We start from the raw sequence: 20,287 nt of genomic DNA on the forward strand, positions 1-20,287 counted from the left end.
ACAACCCTCGGACACACTGAATGAGCAACGGGGCAGCGGCCTCTGACTCAGCCAGCATGAGGGAAGCCCAGGCTCCCTGAAGCTCAGACCAAGAGGGAGGCTGCATGGCTCAGGCACACGCCACCCACTCTGCACAAGGGACAAGGCCACGCTCTTGAAATTCTGTCAAATCCTCCACAGGAGGCCCAAGGCTGGACACTGGGGCAGATTCTGCTTGTGGCCCACAGGCCCCACCCTGGGCCCACCACAGACTCATGTGGGAATGAGCTGAGGCTCTACCATCTCCCTTCCCTTGGCAGCACCTAGCCCCATCTCCACCTGTCTGGCCCCTCGGGGTGAATCTGAGCCACCTTTGGGGTTCACCCTGTCCCAGGCAGCACCGCCACCTCCCTGACTTCTTTCCTTCCCCTGTCTGGATTTCTTTACTGTAGGTTTCCCTTGGGAGGTATCCTGTTCACAGCTGCACCACACACAACTAAGAGTGGCCTGGCACACCGTGGGCACTCGCGCGAGCTGCGGACGGAACTGCGGGGCTGTGCTCTGGGCTTTCTGGCTTTAGTCCTCATCTCCCACTGGGCTGTAAGCTCCTCATTCCAGGAGGGCTTTCTTCCACCTTTCCAAACACCCCAAGAGCCCAGATGAGCAGGGTGCAATTTTACTGGCAGGAAGTGACTCCATGGCCCTTTAAAATCTTGCCAGGGCTGCCCTGGAGATGTCAGGTATCTGGGTCCCAGCCTACCCCTGAACTTCTGCTTCTAGCACCTTAACTCACCCTGCTGCCAGGACATTTCTCAGTGTCTGGAGATATTTTTGGTTGTCACACTTGGGGGTTAGGGTGCTACTGGCATGCAGTGGGTGAGGGTCAGAGATATTGATAAAACCTATAATGGCTAGGACAGCCCCACAATGAAGAGTTATCTGGTTCAAAATACCAACAGGGCTGAGACTGAGAAGCTCCCGTCTAAAGAGACTTTATATTATTTTTTTTAACTTCCTAGTAGCAACAAATGTGTAAGAAAAATATCAGAACTGGTGATTTCCCTAGGAAGATATAACTTTCACCAAAGGACAGTAACATGCCATTACAAAAGCTCACTGATATAGCCTTACTGGGAGCAGGTGGTAGGCGGGGCCACGTCTCTGTAATGAGCAAGGTCTTGTCATCACAGGGCTGGACAGACCCAGAATCAGTGCCTGGCTCACTGGCTCTGCCACCAATTAGCCAGCAACTTTGAGTAAATTACTCCACATCTTTCCTCAGTAAAACAGGGGCTGTATCAGATCCTGCCTCTTAGAATTACCTAGAAAAGCACTGCAGGAAGTACTTAACAAACATTAGCTACTATTATGAGGAAAGGTTCAGAGAAACTATTACAGCCCAGTCAGGTACAGGGCACTGCAACCCCTGTTTTATACATCTCTGTCACTTTCTGGGGCCACCTCTGGGCTGGATGGGGCCACAGGAAACAGAAGGGCTGAGTAACTGCCACGTGTCCTGGGGACCGCCGCTCACATTCAGAGACTTTAAATGTTTGGGCTGTTTACTTGGAAAGAAATGATGATTAATTTCCATTCCTCTTTATGTGCTGTGGTTGGAGTGGGTGGGGTGGAGCTGGTTTCTTGGCTTTAAAGACTGAAATGTGTGCTTCAGGAAGAAAAAGGATGAAGGGGCGGGGCAGAGTTACAGGAACAGAAAAGCTACTGAAATTACTTAGGCTTTTATAGGGGGTAACGTTTGGTTAATGCTCCGGCCCACGACACCTCAAGTGCGCATGCACGCGCGTGCGCGCACACACACACACATGCACCCGCGTGTGCACACACAAGACTCCCGGCCCTCCCACACAGCCCGAGTGTACAGAATGAAATGAGAGGAGGCAGGCGGTGTCTGGGAGGGAGGGCAGGCAGAGGAGCCATCCTTTGAAAATGGTGACTCAGGGACACAGAGGCAAAAAGAGAATAGAGTCTGTGTCCCAAGGATCCATTCACAGGCCCCAGTCACCACCAGGGCCCTGTCCCTCCCCACACACCCCTTAGGCCAGCCAAACTTCCCTTCCACACCCAAAACATTAGAAAGGGTTTCAAGGCTGTCCAGACCTGCAGCTGGAGCCTGGTGGATGAGCGTGGGCCAGTGACAACTCTTCAAACCTCTGTCCCCTTGTGGGTAAAGTGGGACCATACGACCTTCTTCACAGAGCACTGTACGCCAGGCACCAGTGCAGCCAGCAGGTACCTGATAACCCACCATGCCTTCTCCCTCCTTCCCTCCTGCCTAACACTGATTTCACCTTAGCCTCACTACACCTGCAGAAAACGGGAAGAGGTAGAAGTGGAGACACCCTCAGCAGAGGGGGGTTATCAGAAGTACCTCTTCAGGTTGAGTTCCATCCCCTTCCTCTCTCCAGAACTGCCCCCCTCAACTACCACCACCACACAGGACCGTGGCTCGGGAGCCAAGCTAGTGGGGTGGAGGAGGAACTTGCTCAGGGTCACAGAGCAACCTTCACGGCCCCACCCTAACTTCCTCCAGCTGTGAAGGCACCCACACAAGTTTTCACATCAGAAGCTAGGATACAGCACCTGCCAAGCACCAGTGCACTTGGAGGAAGCAGGGCCAAACTGTGTGCACCTCAAGGGTGGAGCAGGGTCTTGTAAGGGGACTTCGGCTGTGGGCAGTGGAGCCCAGTGGTTAAGAGCACCAACTCCAAAAGCCAGCCGGGCCCCACATGCATAATCCTGGCTCCGCTCAGGCCAGATCACTTTTGTTCTCCATGCCTCAGTTTCCCATCTACAAGATAGAGACGCTCCCTATCTCACAGGGAGGACTAACACATACAAGTCAACACGTACCAAGAGTCTTGTGCAAATTTAGCCTTTAGTTAAGTGGCTTGAATTATCATATGAAATAGTTATCAGATGAATGGAGAAAGAACATTGAAATCAGAATGGTCCCCTCCCCATGAACACTCCTCCACAAGGCTCCTCATATACAAGACACCCCTCTGCCCTTAGTGCCTTCGACAGTCCTGGAGAGGAGGACTTCCAAGCTCTATAGTGCAGGGACCAGCAAACTTCTTCACGAAGGGCAAATAAAGAGAGCAAATATTAAAGGCTTTCCTATAAGATCCCAACTGCAACCACTCAACTCCACCATAAGACAATATGGGAGTAAATGGGCGTGGCTGTGCTCTAATAAAGGTTTATTTACAAAAACAGGGGCCGTCAAGCGCACTCCTCAAGTTCAGCTTGCACAAGTCAGAGTGGGCTTTCGACACTGCTGACAGCCTCACAGGGTCTTCCTCCAAACCTCTGCAGGAAAGGAGCTGAGGGCCACATCTGTGTTCCCCAGATTCATCCCTGGGAGCTCACAACTGGCAGACAGAGGGATGCCCACCTGGGCACAGCAGATGAGGGCAATGGCAGTTCCAGCTAGAGCTGCCCGGGCAGTAAAAATAGGAATCAGCCTGCTGGGCCACCGTATCTGAAATGGAGGCTCGGTAACTAAGAAAAGATCACCTGCTTTTTTGGATGTGGGCAGGGGCAGCTGGGTTCCTTGGTCACCATGTCCTTCCACAGTCGTGGGTGGTCTGAGGCACTAAGGGCTGTGGCCAGCCCCATTCCCCTTGGCTACCTGGACCCCTGGATCTATTGGTCTTAAACAGGGACACCAATACTCCCTGACCTCACACTTGAGAAATTAAAAAAAAGCAAAGGGTATAAAGTTCACATCTGGGCCAATAGCCTGTCCAGTCATGGAATGCATGAAAATAATTGTGACAAATCAGACGCTCTGGTGGGTGTTCACGTGATTCCATTCAAGTGGGCCTTGCCCCCACTTCACAGTTGAGGGCACGGAGTTCAGAGAGTTCAAGGGACTTGCCCACAGTCACTCAGCCTCCAGCAGCGGAACTGGGATTCACCCTTGGAGGTGGCTGCAAAGCTGTGCGTCTCCCTCTTCTTCTCGGCCAGGCAGTAGGGGAGTGCAAAGGCAGCCTGCTTCAGGGTTGGACCCTGTCACACTATGATGATGAGGAGGATGGTGATGAGGATGGTGGTGGTCATGATTTTTGGTAATGCACTGAGCCACATCCCCAGCCCTTTTTATTTTTTATTTTGAGACAGGGTTTCCCTAAGTTGCTTAGGGCCTTGCTAAGTTGCTGAGGCTGGCTTTGAACTTGTGATCCTCCTGTCTTAGCCTCCTGTGCCACTGGCCTTACAGGGGCGTGCCACCATGCCTGGCCTCCCACATTGCTCTTATCATCTGGAAGATCCTGGCTCGTGCCACACCCCCCTTTTTCCAACCCTGCTCTAACAAGGGCTGTTAGAGGAGAGAGATGAAGAGGGCACAGGCCCACCAAGGCCCAAGGCCACCTGCCTGCCCACGGTACTGCGGCCTCCCCTGCCTCCTCAGAGTGGCCTCACCAAGGTGTGCTCCAAATTCTGGGCAAGGCACTCCACTTCCTTCTCTTCAAGGCAGTTGAAGGTTTCAACTCCGTGGTCCCCGAAACCCCAGAAGGGATGCAGCTCTGATGGGTAGGCTGCTGGGTTGGACAGGGTGCTCACTGGATGGAAATGCTCAACCTGGATCCAGTCAGACTGCTCTGCTCGGAGCACCTGCCCACCTAGAAACACTCCCAAAGGAGGGCTCTATGTGAAACCAAGTCTGGAAAACGACGCACTTTGCTCCTCCTGGAGATCTGCTACCTTCCCTCATTCACAGCTTCCTGTTCTAAAGAATCAGACATCAATCCACTGCTTCCCAAGCTTCTTTGGCCAGAGGCCCTTTCCTGCAGATCCCAGCCCACCTAGATGCCTCGGCCTTACCCCACCTCCTCTGTCCCTCCCTGATTCCTGTGGCTCTCCACACCAGGGCCCAGCTCAAGCCTGACCTTCCCATTGTGTGCCTGGGCCCACCCAGCACTGTGCTGGCCTTTAGGAGTGAGCTCAGGCCCTCCCGCTGCCGGCAGGCAACTTTTATGGGGAATCGGGGTGGGCAGGAACGGCAGAGGCTCACAGCCAAGTCCTGGAAGGAGAGGGCAGGCTACAAGCAACATGTACTATTTTTTGTTGTTGTTTTTGCAAAAACAAAACAAAACAAAAATCCTATGCAAAAAGAAATATGAAAGATAAACATCAAAATGGTAATAGTGATTATCCAGAAGAGAGAGCCGAAAGAGGCTGAAGGCTGAGCTGATCACTGATATCACTGGGCTAAGGGTTTAATCAATCAAGACTGCATAACGAAGCCTCCATGAAAACTCCACAGCACTGGGTCTGGAGAGCGTCCAGCTTGCCCAACTCCGGGAGGGTGGCACACCCAGAGAGGGCCCAGAAGCCTCACGCCCATTCCTTTGTGCTGTGTGTGTCTTCCACCTGGCTGCTCCTGAGCTGTAACACTCTATAGGAACCTGTAACCTGGGAAGTGAAGTGTTTTCCTTGTTCTGTAAACTGGTCTAGCAAATTATGGAGCCTGAGATGGGGTTGTGGAAACCTCTAATTTGTAGCCAAGTCAGACAGATGTCATGGATAACCTGCTTCTGGCAAGTGGCTTCTGGTGGGACAGCCTGTGGGACCTGAGCTAATGCTGGTTAGTGTCGGAACCGAACTGAATTGTAGGGACCCCTCCCAGCTGGTGCTGGAGAACAGGTTGTGGGTGAGGGTGGTTCACAGAATGGTCTGTGTTGAGAATAGACTAGGAGAAAATAGTAAGTTGGTTTTTCCCAATATACAGATAACTATGCATAAGAATCATCTATTCAAAAGCAGGTTAAATAAAAATGGATCAAGTGAAATTTAACAAAGTAAACCATACCAAAAATGACAGCCAGGTTTCGGAGACCTCCAAGCAGTCAGTGGGTCATCCCACCTCCTGATCATCCCACCTCGACACTCATGAGGGCTGAGTGAGGTAAGCTGAGGCCTGGGACAAGTTTTTCCTCCCACGGGGACAGACCACAGTCAGCATGCATCTCCTCCTCTTGCCAATGACACCCTCCAGCCCCAGCTCACAGTGTCTGTGGAGGATGAAGCTGAGGGGGCCCAGAGTCCCTGCAACAGAGACAGACAGGAACCCCTGGCCTGCCCGGATGGAGGACTTGCAGCAGGCAGGGTGGCCTCGAGCTATGCCAGTCCGCAAGACACCTGCCTACAGAGTGCCCTCCTGATTCTGGAGCTTCTCCCTCCCTAGCCACTGTCACCCAACGCGTGCCACAAACTACCACTCCTGGCCTGGCACCCAACTCCAGCCACCCCTCCGCTATTCACCGAGGGGTTCCTGCTTCACCCAGCAGCAAACCACGAAGGCAGGCATCCCAGCACCATGGTGCCCAGGGCTTGGGCAGAACGGGTTCGCAGTGGAACCCCGAAATGATGCCAGGCCTGCAGTCACCGTCTTTCCCTTTCCTATTCCTTGGAAGTTGGAATGAGTAAGAACCAGCCTTTCCATTTGGTTTCTGGAGTACCTGAGTTCAGAGAAGTAAAATGGCTTTGCCGGTACCTCGTGGACAGGGGACGACAGCAGGCCAGCGCCAGGCCAGCCCCCCCTCCCTGTGCCCTCAACACTACCTTCCAGGCCTGGCTCCCACTCTCCCCTCTGGAGGCAGCCACTCCTGCCTCCTCCTCAGTGGTGTCCCCCAGGCTCACAGCCTGTATTGCTTCAGCAGCCTTCTGAAGCTCAGCCCTTCCACACACCCGCCAGACAAGATGTGACATGTGCCAGCCCGGCTCCATCCTCTCGGGAGAGTGTGCATGCATACACGTGCGCGCACACACACACGCACACACACACAGGCCAGCCCAGAGCTAAGGCAGCATCAAAAGCACCGGCCAAGGAGAAAGGTCCAGGTTCTGCTGGGCTGCGGCGACCTACCCCTTCTTCAGGTTTTTCACGTAGGCGCTCTGGAGGGCGGCTTCCAGAAAGTAGGTAAGCTCATAGTCAACTGGCTGAGAGCCTTTCAGATGCCGTGAGGTGCTGTTGTTGGTGGTCTAAGAAGAGAACAGAGAGGGAGAGCTGTTGTGTCAAAGTTCAGAGGCCTGGGGAGTGACAGCCCAGCTGCAGGAGGTGGCGCCCACCCCAGCCCCAGCTGCCTCAGGGCACATTATGCAATGCTCAGATAAAACTCAACCCCACTCCCTTTGAATATGCAGGCAAATGGATGAAATTGGAGAATATCATGCTAAGTGAGATAAGCCAATCTCAAAAAAACTAAAGGATGAATGATCTCACTGATAAGCGGATGAGGACATATAATGGGGGGTGGGAGGGGTTAGCGTTAGGTTTAGGGTTAGGGATAAGGAGGGTGGTAAGAATGGAGGAAAGAAGGACTGTATAGAGGGAAGGGAGGGGTGGGAGGGGTGGGGGGAAGGGAAAAAAATAATGAATCAAACATCATTGCCCTATGTAAATCTATGATTACACAAATGGTATGCCTTGACTCCATGTACAAATAGAGAAACAACATGTATCCCATTTGTATACAATAAAAAAAAAAAAAAGAAAGTAAGTCTCAGGGCTGGGATGCAGCTCAGTGGTAGAACACTTGCTGAGCACGTGCACGGCCCTGGGTTTAATCCCCAGCACCACAAAAATACAAAACAAAAACATGTCTAAAATGTCCTCCCCACATCCACATGCCGGAAGCCCACAAGCCTCCTGTCTAACAGGATCTGCTGAACAGTCCTCAGAGCAATGCTCTCAGGTTGGACTGTCATCATCCCCATTTCACAGGTGAGAACACTGATGCATGGTGCTCCTGCTTCCCCAGCCACCCAGGCTGTGGGTGGCAGAGCCGGGCAGTCAGGCTGAGCCCACTCTTTTCCTCTCCCTACCGGCAGATGTCCCCGTCTGTTCCTGGTCAGGCAGAGACGTCCCTCTTACACAGACAGCACTATTGCCTGAGCAGAGACAGAGAGAGAGAGGGTCCCTGCCCTTCTCTGCATGCAAATCTCCCCTCCCGCAGGACAGGGGCTGTTTCCTGAGTCCCACTGCTGCCCATACCACACCCCAAGTAAAAAAAGAGGCGAGGGAAGGAAACTAAGGGAACAGCCACCAAAAGCCTCATTTAAGCCTCACAATAGTCCTCTACGGCTGGGTCTGTGTGCTTTTTTTAATAGATGAAGAAACTGAGGCTGAGAAAGTGCCCGTGGTCACAAAGCTGTGTGGGCCTGGACTTCAAACTCAAGTCTGGCCGGCTATTGAGTTCAGGCCACTTCTCCTTATTGGTTAATTCATCCCACATGTGAGTGCCTTCCATCTGCCAGGCATTGCACTGTCCCTGCCATACACCATGGAACACCAGCGCATCCCAGGGTCACCCAGTCGTGCCAAGATAGGCCTTCAGTACGCCACTTTTACTGATCTATAACGTAAAAAAATAAAATAAAAAGAAAGAAAATGAGCCCTTCTTCAACTCCTCTCTCAGAAATCAAAGTAGATTTAAGAGTTCCTACGAACCTCAGAAGTTAGGACTGGGTATCAGGACGGACACACAGGATTTCTGAGAAGCAGAGTTCTATGGCCCACCTTTGACTTGGGATACCAGCAATCGGGGCCCATCTGTTCACCTGTTGTCACCAGGTGGTGACTCCAGCCCTGGACAATAGCATAGCTCACCAACGTCATTCCTTTAAAGAGACCAAAGCCTCCACTTTCAGCTGAGTAGAAAACGTCATCTGTTTCCAAAAGTTTCCTTCAAATGCAAATTCGAATGCAGAGAGTCCCTAAAACGCTGCTTTCTGGCAGTGAGCCAGTGACCTTAAGGAGGTCACATGGAGGCCAAGTCTTCAGGTGGCCTCTGCTGCTGCAGGGACCTGTATCTGCAGCCGCCTCTCTTTTTTTCCTAAGTCCAATCAGGCAGGGAACCAGGCCAGTGGCTCTTAACGGGGTGATCTGACCCTCAGAGGACGTTCGGCAGTCTTCAGAGGCCTTTTTGGTTGTTACAATTGGGGGTGTGTGCTGCTGACACCAGGTGACAGAGGGCAGGGAAGTTACCAGACATCCTACAGCACACAGAGCCCCCACAGCAAAGAAGGACCCAACTGCCCGGTCGGTAATGCTGAGGCTGAGAATCCCAGCGCATGGGGCATGTCTGGCCCGAGGTGGACTCCTCCAGAAAGGCCCATCCCCAAAACTTGCTGGGCTGACTTCCGGCCACTGGCCACAGCAGGGGAGGCTCAGGGGTCTCTCAGCTCAGGCCACCTCCTCCTCCGGGGTGCCAATCCTAACCTACTCTGCAGAGCACCTGCTATCTACCGTCTACTAAGTCTCCGGGAGGCAGAGGCTGAGGTACGCCCCCTCGCCTCTCCCACAGGTGGCAGAGCCACGTACCCCAGCGTTCCTGCCAGTGCCACTCACTGACTGCATGAACTTCCACAAGCCATTTAACTCCTCTCCAAGCTTTACTTTCCTCATCTGTAAAATGGGAATAACAGCAGTACCTACTTCGTCTAGTCAGTATGAGGGTCAAATTACAGAATGCGAGTGAGGTCCTCAGAGGAGTGCCGGACGCAAAAGCAGGGACTTGATATGTGTTAGCAGGGTCTCTCTTCCCTGCCTGTCTCCCCCTACCCTGGGAAACCAGAGCCCCTCAGCAGGGGGAGGGTTGGTGCTCCATCACCTGGAATGGACTACCTGCAGACAGTCAAGACAGGCCCACCCAGGGGAGCTGGGGGCCAAGAGCCCTGCTGGCCGGCTCTTTACCCACCTCTGAAAGGCGAGGGGAATGGGCCCCAAGATCCCACCTTCCCTGGGAGTCCAGCAAGGTGCTTCCCCAGGCCTGAGAGTAGGGAAGGACATCTAACTGCAAGGACCAGCTGACCACCCCTTCCAAGGAGAGAGTGGCAGGCACATGGTTTAGCTCTACGTCTCATCCACTCCGCAGGAATCAACAGAAGACCTCCTTACAGGGATGCGAGGGGTGAACCAGATACTGTACATTTTGCTCCTAAAAGTTGAGTTCACCATGGAGAACCCTCACAGACGACAGAGACCCATTTATTCATTAAAACAACTTTCCGGTGGTAAAGAGTCTCATTCTAGTAGAAGTTCAACATTACATCTTCCTACTGATGTGGCTGACCGTCATGAGGGACAGGGAGGTCCTTTGTTTTAATTTGCACAAGGGTGACCTATGGGCTTAGTGTGGGCCTGCAGGTGCTACTGTCCCCAGCTCACCTTCTCCAGTTCCTGCAGGAACACCTGAGCCACCCAGGAGGCCCTCTCGAAACAGGCGACCACTTCCTCCTCCCGCTCGGTCAGGCGGTAGTGGGAGGCGATGGAGTTGGGCAGGCGTTCCAGGGAGAGGCCTGTGGGAGGAAGAGAGACCTGAGACCTGCCCTGCTCAGGACCCCCAACTCCAGGCCCTTCCCATGGGCCCAGGCTGGGCTCACCGGAGGGGACATATGCTCTGGAGCAGCCAGTGGGAGGTGGAGGTCTGCGAAGGGGAGAGAAGCTAAAGCCATGGTGGTATTAGCAGCAGCAGGGAGCAAGCAATGGGCAGAGAAGGCCCCCAAGCCCTGCATGGGGACTCACACTGTCCAACTCAGTCCAACTCCTGTCCCTCTGTCTGGTTATTAGAAGAAAACCACCACCCTGCAGATGCTCAGATCTTTCTACGCTGTAGACTGGTAATGGTGGCCAGCTCTTCCCTCCCCTACTAGCTGAAAGCCCTGAGTGGGCAAACTGGGGTCTTCCTAGACCACCATGATCCCCAGCCCTGCACCCACAAGCAGGCGCTCAGGTCACACAGCACGCTACATGTGCCCTTCTCATGCAACCAAATGTCTCTAACTTGTGTAGGTGACCTGTGTTCAGGTTCTACCTCTACTAGTGGACACCTGCTGTTTTTGCCTCACCAACAACCACATCCCATCCTTCAATGACACGTGCTTTCTCTCTCACCACCCGTTCTGCAGTCTAAGCCAAAGAGGAGGGACACAGTGATTAGCTAAGAGTGAGCCCATGGCCCAGTCAGGGCCAATAAGAACCTGTCAGGGAACTGCTACTCTTTTCCACTGGGATTGTTAAGCTGGTACCAGAGGTTAGCTTGGAAATGTTAGAGGAAGCCCGTCTTCAAATGGAGTCTACGCAATGTAAGCACAGATGACACTACTGAACTGTACACCTAAAAAATGATTAAGATGATAAATTTTATGTCAGGAAATTTTTTTTAACCATAGTAAGTTTTTTTTTTTTTAAACTAATAAAGTATAGATCCAAGGCCAAAAAGAAAAAAGAGCCTAAGCAAACCAATCAGGAAAAACTAAAGACAGAAAGCATTGTTTACATATAAACAATACATATAAACACACACACACACATAAAGGCGGCCACACAGTAAAGATGAGACATGATGGAAAAGGACAGATTCCTGAAGACATTAAGCAACTAGATGCAGCCTTGCCTGAAGCTCTTACCCCCTGAACTTTCCAGTGTATGAGGCAACACTGCCCCCACATTTTTTTTCTTTTGTTAGTTTGAATTGTGTTTCTGTTGCTTGAAGTTAATGTAAGCCTGTAGGAAATGCTGCCTCCAGGACTATCACTTCCCAATGGGCAGAATCCACGTCTTTCTCATCTCCGTGCCTCATACGGTACCTTACGTGTAACAGGTACTCGAGATAACTTACTGAAGGAATGCCTAGAATGCAATCCTCAATTATATCCTGCCCTACCAGCTCCAACATCCAACTATTAATCCAAGTCATTAACGTTTTCAATCTCCCCTCCCCTTCCTCCTACCACCTCATTTCAGGCAGGCTCTCTTGAGTGGATGATCATACTGGTCTCCTAACTGACCTCCCTGCCTCCAGTCTCACTCCACTCTAACCCATCCTGCACACTGCTCCCCGGGCAATCTTTCTAGAAGTTTCCATACCACTAGCTGGAAGGTCCAAACTCCTGATACTCCATATCAGGCCTCCAAGACCAATCCCTGTCACCTGTCCATTCTAATTTCCCACCCTGCTTGCCACATCCATACCCAACTTCCTACTCCCAACTGTTGGGTTGAGACATGGCTTCCTGACTTGTTCCAGTTGCTCCTTTTGCCTACAATGCACTGTCCACCAAGTTCACCTAAAAGTACTGCTCTCCTTCTGATTCACTGATTGGTGCCTCCTCTATGCCCTTCCTGATTCACCCTGGTACAACTAACTATTCCAATCCCTCCTGTGATCCCTGGTCTATACATATTCCTGCCTCACTATTTCTTAAACTATTTATTCACATGTCTCCTCAACCAGACTGTAGGCTCCTTCAAGGCATCAGCTCAATGGTGTTCATCTTTCTCCCACCTGTCACATAGTAGGTACTGGACAATATTCACTGGTTGGGTAAAAAAATAACAAGTTTGATCAAGTCTGACAAAGTACAAAGTGCTCTGCAAACACAGGGAAGGAATTATTACTGCTTTTCTTGGCTGGATTTCAACACATACAGATTCAGTGACCTTGCCCTCAGACAGGCTAGGGTGTGACTAGATGCAAAGGTCAGGGCACTGTGGCCTGGGGGAAGGTGGGCACAAAATGTGAAGGCCATTGCTCAACACAAAGACTCTGTTACCCAGGTCACTGAGTGTCAATGTCCTGCTGCCAAATGACTCACAACCAGGAGGGGAAAGCTCCTCACTCCAGAGGATTCAAAGGGGAAGAGGAATAGAGAAGGCAGGGAGGAGGTAGGTATCCCCTTGCTCAATTCCAGGGCTGATCTATTCCCTCCCCTCCAGACACAGACAGCCTATAGCAAGGCCTGGCCCGGAACAACTGCAGATGTCAGGACACAACTGATTCCAAGAGATGTAGAATGGATCTGCTTAACAGGGCACTTGGGTGGTCTTCAGAAAGAGGTACCGAGACTGGGTTCTCTCCTGCCCTACCTCTGGGCCCAGCACTGGGATGGGTGATGCAGGCTACCTGCAGGTTCCAGCTGCTGTGAAGTGGGGAACTCAGGAATGCCAGCCTGTGGGGCCTCCTCCTTCCTGGTACTTCAAGTGTTCCTTCCTCTCCCCTTGGGGATCACTAAGCTGCATCTTCAAGAATTCTAAGCCCATCCTTCTGGAAAGCTCAAAGCAAAGCCACCTCCTCTCTGAAGTCCTCCCTGGTCAAGCTTCCCTGCCTCTGATGCAGCAGAACATGGTAACTGCATCTGCTACATGCCAATTGTTCTTCTTTGCAGTGCTGGGGATGGAGCCCAGGGCCTGGTGCCCACCCCGTTCCCAGTTCTGCCCACATAGAGGCATTTTTACCTTAGATGTGTTCTCTGACTACTATGAAGGCCCATTCTCCTCCCCACAAATGTCTGATTAGAAACCTACCCAACTCTGGGGTTTCTGCCCCTCTGCCCACGAGCACTCCTGCACTGGAGGCCAAATTGCAACACACCACCAGGTGCACAGTGCAGACACCTTCCTGAGCCTGGCTCTCAAGGATCCCATTGATTGTGGCACAGCCCTGTGGGGTGGGCAGTGAGCCAGAAAATTCCCACCTGCAAGAGGGTCTTTCTGTGTGATCGCCCAGAACAACAAGGCTACGAGAGGCCCTTTCAAGAGGAGGTTTCACTTTTTCATGAACTCTGCATTTTTGGTTTGGAGGCGAGCTGATCCTGGCACAGTCTGGGCCGAGCACCAGGCTGGTCCCAGCTTCTTCATTCAGAGATGACTCATCACGTCCCAGGCAGCTGCCTTCCAAGAAGGCCCACCCCCAGGAGCCTTGAGCCCAGGGCACAGAGGTGGAAATATAGCTTCCCATGCTGCAGGAAGCGTACTTTCCACGCAGGGGACACGTTCCCACCCCCACTACCCAGCCAGCTCCCAAGAGAGGGTTAAACCCAGAGCTGGGTCCCCCAGAGCTGGAAGAAAAGAAAGGCAATTCATTCTTCAGTCCTCAAGGAGGGAACGTTAAGGCCAGGGAGGGAGGAACCCTCACAGACCCATATTCAAAAGTGGGTAACGGTAGTAATATAAACCGTACAGTGCTGAGGAAAGCAATATGGCAGCTCCTCAAAACAGGAAAAAGAAGCTACACGACCCGGCAATCCCAGCTCCATGAACAGATTCAAATGAATGGAAAGCAGGGTCTGGAAGAGATGGTTGAATTCACAGTGGCATCATCCACAGTAGCCAAAAGGTGGGAATAGCCCAAAGGCCCCTGGACAGGTGACTGGACAAACAAAATGTGGTATACACATCCAATGTGGTGTTATTCACCTTTAAGAAAGAAGGACATTTTAACACATGCTACGGTACAGATAAACTTCGAGAATATTATGCTTAGTGAAATAAGCCAGACACAAAAAGGCAAACACTATATGATTCTACTTATAAGAAGTCAGATTCATAGAATCAGAAAATAAAAGGGTGGTTATCAGGGGCTGGGGGAGGAGGGAATGGGGAGTTGCTATTTCATGGGTACACAGTTTCCGTTTCGCAAGAGGAGAAGGGTTCTGGAGATTGGTTGCCTAACAATGTGAATATTAAGAGTTCTAGAGATTGGTTGCATAATAATGTTCTTAGTGAATTGCACACTTAACATTTATACACACACACACACACACACACACACACACAAACTCATGGTCTTGCATATGCTAAGCACACTCCCTACCACTGACATCTATATTTTAATACAATTTTTTTAATTAAAAAAAAAAAAGGCAGACAATTTGGCTTCTGTATTTAAGTTTCCAAAAAGTGTTACTCGTGATCCAATAATTCTACTTCGAGGATGAATGCAAAAATTTAGCTTCAAGGAGAGCCACTGCAGCATCGTTTATGATGGTGAAAGAGATCAAGCACATAGATCCAGAGACACGATAAATCTGCAAAATGACGATGAGTCCTTATGATGAAATGCTACGAAGTTTCTTAGAGCGATACATGTAAAATGAGCCATAAAATATTGACTTTAAAAAGCAAATTATAAAACATGAACTTATGAACTATTATTATTATTGTTATTATAATTCTTATTTTGCAATACTGGGGATTAAACCAGGGCCTTGCACACATAAGCAAGTGCTCTCCCACTGAGTTACATCCCCAGACCTTTTTTATTTTTAATTTTATTTTGAGATAGGGCCTCACTAAGATGTCAAGGCTAGCCTCAAATTTGTGATCCTCCTGCCTCAGTCTCATGAGTAGCTGGGATTATAGGTGTGCACCACTATGCCTGGCTATGAACCTATTTTTATTTCAAAAAGCCCATATAAGCTTATAGAAAAAAAAAAAAGGACTGGAAATAAAAAACTCAGAATGTTTACAGAGAACTAAGTCTCAGTTTCCCCAAACACGAAATGAGATTACTAACAATGCCCAGCTTATACTGCAGCCATGATTATTAGAACAAATGAAATATTACAAAGATAACATGCATTTAGGAAACATTTTCTGGTGATGCTCATGACGAAGCACAAAGTTTATGTAGGGGCTGAACCCTTCTCCAGGGATCTGGAGGAGAGAGCTCTCTCAGGGAAAACAGATTCATTCCAAGACCCTTTAGCCAAGAATGGCAGAGGGAAGATTACATCCAGGTCCTCTGGCTTTGCCACCAGGCCCAGACACCCATGTGTCTTCCTTTATCCTCAGAGACCCACCAGATGTCTCCAGATCTCAGGCTCTGTGTCCAAGGCTGAGTCAGAGGTATCTACCCCACCGGGGGATGGGCCTGAGTTCTGGCGCTGGCTTCTCTGATGTCCTCCTTAAAGCCCTGTGCACACTCTACTTCCTCTGACTCCTTTTGGGTAGCCTTCAAAATGAAGGTGAGGGCTGCCAGGACAAGAGGCAGGGAGACCACACGCCTTCTGCCTGTCCAGCCCCATGGCCTCCCTCCTGTGGTTCTGTTTACCGTCTTATCCCTACTGCCCGGGTCAGAAGAAGATGCATCTTATTCTGTTCGGGAACTCTCAGCCCAGGAAGACACCCAACGAAGGCTGGTGAGCACACACGCACACACCCAGCCTCCTCCCGAGCTGCCCCAACTGTGCCCACTCCTTTCTCCAGCTGGAGGCCAGCCCCCCTGGGCCCGGACAGCAACACCCCAGGGCTGCATCCTTTCACCACAAAGCAAACAGTATGGACCCCTTGAGGAGGAGGCCAAAATCCACCACTCATTCCTGCCATACCAGGGCGAAAAACAACAGCAAAAAAGCAGAAACCAAACACACTACCTCCTGTCCTGGGAGCAGCCTGGTGTTCTTTTATTTTTAAAAATCTCAATAAGCCATAAAATTCCCAGTGAGAACAGAACACCTCGGGGTTACATTACCCAAGAGAGAACAGGGACATGACAAAAAACAGAAAAAAGCCTTGAAGGGTGAGGAGAAAAGAATCTGCGCATGACAATCCCCACAGTGGCTGAGCGAACTTGGCTTTTTTCACCAGGCATAGCAGCTCCACCACCCAGCATTCCTTGCTGTACTTTATGTGATCTGGGGGTCATGTTTCTTCGCAGTCAGTCAGCAAGCCTGCCCAGAGCATGGGGCCGTGGCCTCCCTGGCACTTAGCTGTGAGACAGAGGAGGAACAGGGCTGGCTAAGGCTGAAACAGGCAGGGCTGCTTTTCAAGGAACCCACAGCTCATTTGTGGAGCTGCACCGAGCCCCAAACTAGGCATCAATGTCTAAGGCCAGAAAGGCCACAGTGGAACTTATGGGGAGAAGTGGAGGTCATTCTCCAGATCGTTAGCATACTAAGCAAGTGTTATAGAAGCAGAAGGGCCTAAGGGGATGGGAAAAAAGCCGTCTGTCTTGTCCTCTGAGGTGGACAATGGGGCGGTGGCTTTCTGGGGCTGAACCAGCTAAGGTTCACCATGTTGTAAGAGCAGGCCTTGAAGCATCCTGGATGCCTGTCAAAGCTGGTATATCAATTGGTGCTTTGACCAAAATGAAGAGGATAATTTATTACCCTGGATAATTTGTTACTTTGCCTTGGTCTAGGGCCCAGACTCTAAGATATGTTGACAACCAGGTGAACCCTATTTAAGCAAGGAACAAGCTGTTCAACACTTCAGAGTGGAGCAAACAGGGGCCAAAGTTGTAGGACACCAGCCAAAAGACACCTGAGAGCCAGACATGGTAGTGCACACCTGAATTCCCAGCAGCTTGGGAGACCAAGGCAGGAGGATCACAAGTTCAAAGCCAGTTTCAGCAACTGAGCAAGACCCTAAGCAACTCAGGGAGACCCTGTCTCAAAATAAAATATTAAAAGGACTGGGGATATAGCTCAGGAGCCCTTTTTGCCCATGTGCAACAATCCAAGATGACTGACGGTCAAGTCAGATCATTGGAACTGGAAATCTAACCCTACTGAAGGTAGGGCCAGAGAGACAGAAAGACAGGACCCTAATAGGAGACAGGCTGGGCCTGGGGAAGGCCTGACCGACTCCCAGGACCTCACTAGGACCTCCCCGGCTCTCACTGTGTGACAGAACAAGATGCAATTTGATGGGAAAGGGCATGTGCCCCACCTTCCCCAGCCCAGCCCAAGGCCTAACCATTAAATGGGGGGCTGGGGACAGACAGGAGGCAAGAGGCCTGCTTCTGAGGGCAGAAACTCAGGTCTGGATCTAGAGCCAAGGCCGTTGAGTAACAGTCTTCAAATCCCAAAGGCCTACAGCTAGGAGCTCTAGGGAGCTACAAACAGGACCTTGAGCTGTTTAAGTCTTAAAGTCATCTCCAGTGGTCCAAGAGGTGCACTGCCCAGGAGTAGCAGTCCACAGGGAACTCCACTAATGCCCCTGTCAGGTGGCCAAAAGGCTGAGAGCCAAGGTAGAGCCTCCACTGGAGCACAGCTGGGGGCAGCCATAAGGCCAACACAGCTACGTGGGAAGTCCACTATCCTGGCCAGCAGGCCACGGTAATATGCTACAAAGCAACAAACTCAGGTGTTTCTTTTTCCAAACAACAGACCTCACTGATGCTAAGCCCCGTCCATTGATCCAGGGACTGGATACCAGGGAGTTAGTATGCCACACAAGTTCTGCCCACAGTTACTACATGCTTATCTCCTCCACCCAAAGAGCTGCTTCTTCTGGAGCAACTTCACACAGGGACAGGTTTTGCTCACCTGCCTGCTGTTCCTTCAAGCGAAGGGACCCTAGCTGTTCATCTCGGCATCCCCTGAAGATGCTTGCTGAATTGACTGTTTGCAAACTGTACTCTCTCCATGGGAACTAGGTGTGGGACCTCATGGGAAATAACACAAGAAGCCAGACCCCTGGAAAAAGAAGTTCACTGACCTCTGACTGGAAAGAACAGGGATGTGCATACAGCATCTGGGTCCCCATGAGCTTGGAGGAGGGAGAGATGCTATCGGTTGAACAAGCAAAGGGAGCTGCTGGTGCAGGAGGGGCCTGAACTGTACCTGAGGGAAGCTGGGACACCATGATTCACGTGCAGAGCAGAACACAACAGGATATGAACCTCAAGGACAATGGCTCAAGACAAAAAGAAGGGCCAAGACCTCACAGATCATGTTGGGAACCAGGAGCAGATCTTGTCTGGGGGACACATGGGGTTCCAGGAGGGGAGAAGGGAGAGAGGAGATTGGTTGAGGTTACACAAATGATTAGCTGTCCTCAAGGGACTTGGAATTCAGGGGAATTCAGGGCTGACAGTCATGGGCATTTGGAACTGAGAACACAGGGCTCAGTCAAAGGTTTCCCAAGAGTAGGTGCCACTGCCAACAGGCTCTCCTGGAAGGGCCCTTAAACCCACGTAATTCGGAGTAAATGAAAGATGTTCCCTGACCCCAAACACACCAGACTGCAGTGGTGCTGCTCCATCTAGAACATGTTCCTATAACTACGCCTGGAATTAGCCTAGAGACACTTCCTTTCCAGGGCCTTCTCCTGCTCTGACATATTTGGTGAGGGGACAATGGACTGGCAGAAGTAACAATGGGGCCACAGCAGGGTCTGAGGAATGGGGCTGGAGGTGGGAAGCTTCCACACTGGCCCAAAATGGCTAGAGTTAGGTTGGAACATAAAGGGAGATTTTCCTGAACAACTCACCCACCCGCACACCCACCCCCAGGAAAGCAGATCCTGGGGAAGTGTGCAGGGCTTCACCCCTGCAGTTCCTGCTCCACCCAGGGCTGAAGAAGGTGCAGAGAAGAGAGGGTCCTTATCGCACAGCCTGCTTAGGAGGAAACTGCAATCTTCTCCCGTCACCCTCTGGGGCTCCTGTATGGCAGGCGGGACACAGCTCTGGAGACATCCATCTGGCCACCAACACTACTTACAGGCTGTGTGAGCTTGGGCAAGCCTCAGTGTCTTCATCCATAAAGGGCACAACCACCACCTCCCATCCCACAGAGTGGGGATGAAGGTCGGTCAACAGCATTCATTAAGCCTGGCTCAGGGCAGCGTTTCCCCACTGCGTTGCATGCACATCACCCCAGATGGTGTTAAGGTACAGGTTCTCATTCAGCAGGTCTGAGTAGGGCTGAGGATCTACATTTCTAACAAGCTTCTTGGTGGTGCACATGCAATAATCCTGTCCCTGGCAACCCCCGAGGCACACATTAGAGGCCCAACTCCCAGTGGGTATTATGTTGCTGGAATGCCACCAAAGATCAGGTATTCCCAAGGGACTTGGGAAATCGGCACTTGGGGAGTGAAGGACTGAACGTGGCATTGTGACAGGCAGTAGAGGGCCTCAGTTTTGTCCCCGGACTGCAGGTAACTTGGGAGACAAAGATGGGCCCATCATTAAGTGACAATTTAGCATGGCTGCCTCTGCAGCCAGGAAGTGCTAGAGGCAGGACCTGGAAAGAAGCCATGCTTCCTCCAAAGCCAGAGTCTCCAACAGGGCCCAGTTTACCTCCAAGGGCACAGAGAGGTCCTAAAATCTCTAGCCTTCTACTCCTGGCAGGAACTGGTCAGTCTGAGAACAGGTGACTAAAACCTTGAGGACAGGGAATGGGAGGTGCTGAACACAGACAACTCAGATGTGGAAATGACAGGGCTTCCCACAGATGTATTTTATTTTTCTATCTTCCCGGGAGAAATGTGGTTTTCTATGTTTCTGAACAAATGTGATGTGGACACTAACTCCTTTTACAAACTCCTTTCACCCGGTGCACTTGACCTCCCCATGGCGCACTCTTTCATCTCACAAACATGCACACGTACATCATGTACATGTGCCATGGGCAACAGAAACCTGAGACTGCTGCAGGGCTTACCTTCTCTCAAGCTCCCTGGGTGGCATCTAAGCCTCCCAGAGAGTTGGAGAGCTCCTTGGATCTAACACAAGGATGCATATCACTCCCCACTGCACAGAAAGGCTGAGTTCTC

The 20,287-nt window shown here is 51.2% G+C and overlaps 1 protein-coding gene across 1 annotated transcript in view; it reads right to left on the reverse strand.

Moving 5' to 3' along the window:
- Window positions 1-20,287, reverse strand: part of Ttc7a (tetratricopeptide repeat domain 7A) — a 118,401-nt gene that overhangs the window by 83,049 nt on the left and 15,065 nt on the right. Inside the window, exons 4-5 of the mRNA XM_047521937.1 lie at window positions 10,172-10,302; window positions 6,869-6,984 (exon numbers count right to left, since the gene is read on the reverse strand). Of these exons, the coding sequence (XP_047377893.1) occupies window positions 6,869-6,984; window positions 10,172-10,302 (247 nt within the window). The remainder of the gene's footprint in view (window positions 1-6,868; window positions 6,985-10,171; window positions 10,303-20,287) is intronic.

Source organism: Sciurus carolinensis, chromosome 13 (assembly GCF_902686445.1).
Source record: "Sciurus carolinensis chromosome 13, mSciCar1.2, whole genome shotgun sequence".
Taxonomy (NCBI): domain Eukaryota; kingdom Metazoa; phylum Chordata; class Mammalia; order Rodentia; family Sciuridae; genus Sciurus; species Sciurus carolinensis.